At 42.6% G+C, this 7,155-nt stretch overlaps 1 protein-coding gene across 1 annotated transcript; it reads left to right on the forward strand.

Moving 5' to 3' along the window:
* Window positions 1–234: 234 nt before the first annotated feature.
* Window positions 235–5,116, forward strand: LOC141317354 (antigen WC1.1-like; the record flags this gene model as incomplete). Its single annotated transcript, XM_073833087.1, has 10 exons — window positions 235–540; window positions 1,107–1,283; window positions 2,257–2,562; window positions 3,317–3,348; window positions 3,596–3,667; window positions 3,750–3,942; window positions 4,159–4,275; window positions 4,402–4,583; window positions 4,689–4,850; window positions 5,006–5,116. Coding segments are annotated over 10 exons (1,658 nt in total), but the record flags the coding sequence as incomplete, so codon positions are not given.
* Between the last annotated feature and the right edge of the window lie 2,039 nt (window positions 5,117–7,155).

The following is a 7,155-nucleotide window of genomic DNA, read 5'->3' on the forward strand; positions in this document are numbered from 1 at the left end:
GTGTGTATCTCTTTCACAATGTTGATATTCAAGTAGCCCTTTTATAGCTGTGACTCAACAACCAGACTGCCAGAGAGTTAAATGCATATGCCTGCTGTACACTCTGATCGCAGCTGATCGCACCTTGGGCTTGCTTGAAGTTATATTTATTACTTTAACTCTACAAAATACAAACAAACAATAAAAAAAAAATCGAATGACATGTTCTATCTTTATATTTTTTGTGATTGATAGCTGTCAGGTTGGTGAATGGACCCAACCCCTGTTCTGGAAGAGTGGAGGTTTTCCACAATGGAATATGGGGAACAGTGTGTGATGATCTGTGGGATTCGACAGACGCAGCAGTGGTGTGCAGAGAATTGGGCTGTGGGACTGTTATAGAGGCCAAGAGTTCTGCTTATTTTGGACAAGGTTCTGGACAAATATGGTTGGATGATGTCCAGTGCCATGGGAGAGAATCTACACTGAAAAACTGTTCGTCAAGAGGATGGGGATCACATGACTGTGGGCACCAGGAAGATGTTGGACTCATCTGCCAAGGTAAGTCAAACACATCTGCTGCACAGATCGATCAAATTTTGACTTGAAGCAGTGCATGCATGTGGGTGTGGGTTTGCATTTTGGGTTTTGTTTCATGTTCTTGCTTGCATGTCTTTTATTTTGCAGTTCTTTGCCTTCTTGTATTCCTGTCATTGGTTCCTTGGTTTAATGTGTCATATTTTCATTGGTTGTCTTTGTCATGTGTCTTGTTTCCCATTTGTTGGTTCTTGTCATGTGACCCTCTTAGTTATAAGTTATAAGTAGCTCTCATGTTGCCATTGTTCCTGGTCGTGTATTAATGTTGTAACCTGCTGTTGGTGAGTTGTGTTCATGGTCAAGTCTGTTTCAAGTCAAGTCTGTTCATTGTTAAGTCAAGTCATTGTTTGGATTATTGTTTGTTTGGATTTTTATGTCACTGTAAATAAAGCGGCACTTCCAGGTGGATATCAGTTACAGTGGGCTTTTTATTTAGATTTTCTAGATATTTACAGTGTAGATATCGCTATTAACTATACAACAGGCAAATGACCTGTTCTTCTGTCTTTATGTTGTTTTGTGATTAATAGATGTCAAGTTGGTGAATGGACCCAACCCCTGTTCTGGAAGAGTGGAGGTTCTCCACAATGGAATATGGGGAACAGTGTGTGATGATCTGTGGGATTCGACAGACGCAGCAGTGGTGTGCAGAGAACTGGGCTGTGGGACTGTTATAGAGGCAAAGAGTTCTGCATATTTTGGACAAGGTTCTGGACAAATATGGTTGGATAATATCCAGTGCCAGGGGGGTGAATCTACATTGGAAAAACTGTTTGTCAGGAGGTTGGGGATCACATAACTGTGGCACCATAAAGATGCTGGAGTCATCTGCCAAGGTAAGTCAAACACATTTCTACAACTGATGTAAAGCTGTGATGCTGTTCAGCAGGGGTGCTCAACCCTGTTCCTGGAGATCTACCTTCCTGTAGAGTTCAGCTCCAAACCTGATCAAACACACCTGAACCAACTAATTAGGATATAAAATAGCACTTGATAATTACAGACAGGTGTGTTTGATCAGAGTTGGAACTAAACTCTGCAGGAAGGTAGATCTCCAGGAACAGGGTTGGGCACCCCTGCTTTACCATATATTTCCTTGTTAACAATGTAGCTGTGTTTCTCATTAACAATACAGCACTTTCATGTGTAGTCATTAAATGTGTTAACTTTTTTTAAGTTTATGGGCAAACGTGCCATCCTCATATTGTAGTGCCTTGGAGTTCTGAATTAGGTGTGTGTGTTTAGACGTTGGTCAGATGTCGACATATCAGATATGTATTTGATTTAAAACCAAATTTGCACGTGGCTCAGATTGGATGTGAAAAAAAAAGGACCTCGTATGGATTATTTTATTTTATTTTATTTTTTTTAGCATAATTGGTATAGAAAGTATAAACTAGTCTTTGGGCTCAACTTACTAGTAACAGTTTCAAATGTAACTTTTGATCCCTTGGTGTCTGTGTGTGTGTTTCACACTTTTGATGTTCTAGAGTAATCCTTTCATTGCTGTAACTCAACAACCAGACTGCCAGAGGCTTAAATGCATGTGCTTGCACCTGAGCTTGGGCCCGTCATCGCTGCTTGCAGCTCTATTTACTACTTTATCTCATCAAAAATACAAGCAAATGAAAAACCTAAGGACGTGTTATTCTAGCTTTTATACTGCTTTGTGATTAATAGCTGTCAAGTTGGTGAATGGACCCAACCCCTGTTCTGGAAGAGTGGAGGTTCTCCACAATGGAATATGGGGAACAGTGTGTGATGATCTGTGGGATTCGACAGACGCAGCAGTGGTGTGCAGAGAACTGGGCTGTGGGACTGTTATAGAGGCAAAGAGTTTTGCTTATTTTGGAAAAGGTTCTGGACAAATATGGTTGGATGATGTCCAGTGCCTCGGGAGGGAATCAACATTGAAAAACTGTCCGTCAAGAGGATGGGGATCACATGACTGTCGGCACAATGAAGATGCTGGAGTCATCTGCCGAGGTGAGTCAAACACCCTTTATACAGCTTGTCTCATTAACAATGCAGCAGTGTTTGATGTTCTAAATAACATGATCAAAACCAATGTATCATTAGCGTATTCAATTTTGTTTACATTGTCAATTGCACAACTGTCAAGTGTAGTCTGTTTTGGTTTTGCTTTCTCTCTCTTCCCATTTTCCTTGCCTGTGTTCATCCCACACACCTGCTTTTGTTCTCCCTGTTTACTCTCCAGACACGGCAGATGTAAAACTGTGAAGGGTTTCTTGATATATTTTTAATATCTCCTCCAGTTGGTATCTTATGATTTACACTTTGTCAACATGATGGTAAAACACTGAGGATACTAAGTTGTGAACGGTTTTGAAATATCTTAAATTGTGTTGTCATCGCAATTTATTAAATTAACTGCAAAAAAGAAACAGGAATTTTCTTTAATGTCCATTGTTCAAACTTAAGTACAAGAACAATTCTGAGAAAACATGCTTTATTTCATGACTTTCTGATGCTCTGGGGCATAACAGCACATTAGAAACTAGACATTTCAGCTAATAGATAAAGGCTGTAATACTAAGGCTGTCCACTAGGTTAGGAATAGAAATCTTTTAAGATTTTAGAACAAATACAGCTTATAACAAATCATAAAATAACTAGTTATTAGGTACTATAAGTAAAATATTATACAATACAATAGGTATTATTATGGTTACTGTCCAGCTTATTGTTATTGTCCTCATGCTGATTAATGTCATTGCAGGTAAAAATATAACATTGCAGGAAGGATGGACCGTAAGTTTATTTTCTGAAATGTATGTTTTAGAGTTTAGACTCACAGGTTCTATTAGTAATAGTCCAAAGATATAATAAGAGATAAGAAAATAAGACATCTATGGATATTTGAAATCTGAATATTCTTTTCTGTTGATTATTGATTGTTTTTGCACAGGCTAACTTTGTTTGCTATTAATATTTCAAAACATGATTAAAATCACAAAGTGTGTTTTATTTACTGTATAAAGTTCACTTGTGATTTCAGAGTCAGATCTCTGGAGGATGTTTTCTTTTAGAGCAGATAGAGAAAATTACAGCTCAAGTGCTGCCTTTGAATGTAAGTCTTCACAACTAAAATATAAAATACTAAAAATGTATATGTGCAGTAATTCATTGTGTTTCTCTGATCAAATTATTAGATAGTGACCAGCCTTTTGAATATAGTCTTCAACACTTCAGAGAAGATTTTGGAGACATCATCATCACCAGCAAACCCAATTGAACTAGCCTCCTATGGAAACTGTGTGTTAAAAACCACTGAGAAACTCATTTCTACATTAGTGAAGCTGACAAATGCGAGTGACAATGTCAGTTTTTCTCTTGCTGCTGTAGGTAAGTGAAACACTTATTTATGATGAAACGTGGATACAATAACATGGATAACATTTAAATAGAAAGCAGACAAGCACTATACATTTTGTTGTTGGTGTCAAAGATCAGTATTTTGCTGCAAATTGATTTGACATTTGGTAGAAATTTCCTGGACTTTTAGAAAAAAGCATAAATATTGTAAATTAATCTAGTACATAACTACTTGTTTGTAACTAGAGGTAGAAATCTTCATGGTTGGACCACAGGTCACTTTAGATAAAATCCCTCGACTTGACACAACAAATTCCTCTGTGGACATCGATCTCATTGGGATCGCCAAGAACAACAATGAAAGTATGTCATGTTTCTGTGTGATTTAAAAAAAGAAAAAGACATCATACCATCGCCACTAAACAACATTCACTTACTTTATTGATTGTTGTTTTAACATAGTTCTGCATTTCTGTTTCTGTCATACAGGATCGGCTGCTGTGGCTTTCATGAGCTACAACATGATGGAGAACCTACTAAAGCCAGACTTCTTCAACACAACAAAAAACACGGTTAAAACCATGATGTCCACTGTGATCTCAGCTACTCTTCCCAAAACCACCAACACTAAACTCACCAAACCAGTCAAATTCACCTTCAGACACATCAGAGTGAGAGACTGAAATGTGTTTCATCCAAAATGATGAACATCTGAGAACATTTCAAATTGAGTGTCTTAATATTATTTTCTTTTCTGTTTGCTCTTCTTTTTGCAGAAGATTGATTCCAGCAGTTCTCTGTCCTGTGTGTACTGGAATATCAACAAGTGGATTGTAGATGGTTGTTCTGTTTTAAAGACCAACAGAAGCCACACCGTATGTTCCTGTAATCATCTTTCGACATTTGCTCTCATGCAAATCAGTAGATGCCCACCAAAGGTAAAAAAAAAAAAAAGTAAAACCTCCTCAACAGTTTGAAGCATTGAACGTGTTAAGGAATTCAAATATAGTCTACAATAGATGGTCAAAATTTAGGGTGACCTCTGAAGAATAGCACAGATGTGGCACTCATGTTCTCTGACATGCCTTTTCAGATCGACTTACAGCTTTATCTGTTGACTTTCGTGTGTATGATCATGGGGGTGATCTTCAGTTTGGCCCTGATGACCCTTGGGATTTGCTTAGCAGTGAATTCCTATGCGTGATTGGATATGTGGTTGATCTGGTTCCTGAAAGCTAAAGAACCAAACAGTGAGTTGCTTTTTTGTTTGTTCGTTGTTTATTTGTTTAGAATAAAAAAGAAAAGCACCCCAAATGGACAGATTTTGTATGGTCTATTCTAATTCCGGTATTTCAGAGGTTAAATTGATCTCATGAAGTCACTCAGCTCCTCTCCTCTCTTTTCTTTCTTGTCCAGGTCAAGCAGCAGTACAGGAAGTGTGTGATTTTTCTTGGTGGTGGGTGAAAAGCATGTTTTTATTGATTAAAACATTTTCTGTTAAATATTGGATAAAGTAAGTGCATGCTAATATGGTAAATGGGGAAATAAATCAATTTACATTGTAGAATCAATAGCTGAATTGTAAAGTTGAAAAACTGACTGTTTTGTTTGTAAGAATCTGTCATGATCTGGGCTGTGGGGCCTCCCTCAGCCACTTGGGGTCGCTGTTTTCCCTTCCCTACACTGCACTTCCTGATTGCATTCACCTGTCTTTGTCATTAACACTGATTCACTCACAGCTGTTCACTATCTGGACTCTGTATAAGAACACTCACTCTTCATTCCGTTTTCAGGTCTGCATTGTCTTGTGTCTTTGATGTACTTTTGTGTTCATGATATCCCTGGCCTTTGATCTTGTTCTCGGTTTTGTTATTTTGTGTTCTAGTTATTAGTTTTGTGCCGTGTTGGCCTTTTGTCTTGGTTTGTTTATTTGTTTAATTAAAAACCCTTTTCACCTGCATTTGGACCCATCTCTCATCTCCTTCAAACGTGACAGAATGCAGACCTCCCCATTGGGTCCAGCGGGGGAGATGTCATTTGAGGCGGCGTCGGCCGCTCGGTTTGAGACCATCTACGCCTGTTTGGCGGCTATGGATGCCCTTAATGCTGAGGCGGCGCGGACGCGCCCCTACTTTATGGCGAGGGCGGAGGCGTTTTTTCGAGGAAGGGCGTCCGCTCACTCTGTGCCTGATGCGGCGGTGACCGCTCTTGCTGTTCCTGATGCGGCGGTGACCGCTCTCGCTGTTCCTGATGCGGCGGTGACCACTCTTGCTGTTCCTGATGCGGCGGTGACCGCTCTCGCTGTTCCTGATGCGGCGGTGACCGCTCTCGCTGTTCCTGATGCGGCGGTGACCGCTCTCGCTGTTCCTGATGCGGCGGTGACCGCTCTCGCTGTTCCTGATGCGGCGGTGACCGCTCTCGCTGTTCCTGATGCGGCGGTGACCGCTCTCGCTGTTCCTGATGCGGCGGTGACCGCTCTCGCTGTTCCTGATGCGGCGGTGACCGCTCTTGCTGTTCCTGATGCGGCGGTGACCGCTCACTCTGTGCCTGATGCGGCGGTGACCGCTCTCGCTGTTCCTGATGCGGCGGTGACCGCTCTCGCTGTTCCTGATGCGGCGGTGACCGCTCACTCTGTGCCTGATGCGGCGGTGACCGCTCTCACTGTTCCTGATGCGGCGGTGACCGCTCTCGCTGTTCCTGATGCGGCGGTGACCGCTCTCGCTGTTCCTGATGCGGCGGTGACCGCTCTTGCTGTTCCTGATGCGGCGGTGACCGCTCACTCTGTGCCTGATGCGGCGGTGACCGCTCTCGCTGTTCCTGATGCGGCGGTGACCGCTCTCGTTGTTCCTGATGCGGCGGTGACCGCTCTCGCTGTTCCTGATGCGGCGGTGACCGCTCACTCTGTGCCTGATGCGGCGGTGACCGCTCTCGCTGTTCCTGATGCGGCGGTGACCGCTCTCGCTGTTCCTGATGCGGCGGTGACCGCTCACTCTGTTCCTGATGCGGCGGTGACCGCTCACTCTGTGCCTGATGCGGCGGTGACCGCTCACCGCTCACTCTGTTCCTGATGCGGCGGTGACCGCTCACTCTGTGCCTGATGCGGCGGTGACCGCTCTCGCTGTTCCTGATGCGGCGGTGACCGCTCTCGCTGTTCCTGATGCGGCGGTGACAGCTCTCTCTGTTCCTGATGCGGCGGTGACCGCTCTCGCTGTTCCTGATGCGGCGGTGACCGCTCTCGCTGTT

This window comes from Garra rufa, unplaced genomic scaffold (genome assembly GCF_049309525.1).
Source record: "Garra rufa unplaced genomic scaffold, GarRuf1.0 hap1_unplaced_808, whole genome shotgun sequence".
In the NCBI taxonomy this organism is placed as follows: domain Eukaryota; kingdom Metazoa; phylum Chordata; class Actinopteri; order Cypriniformes; family Cyprinidae; genus Garra; species Garra rufa.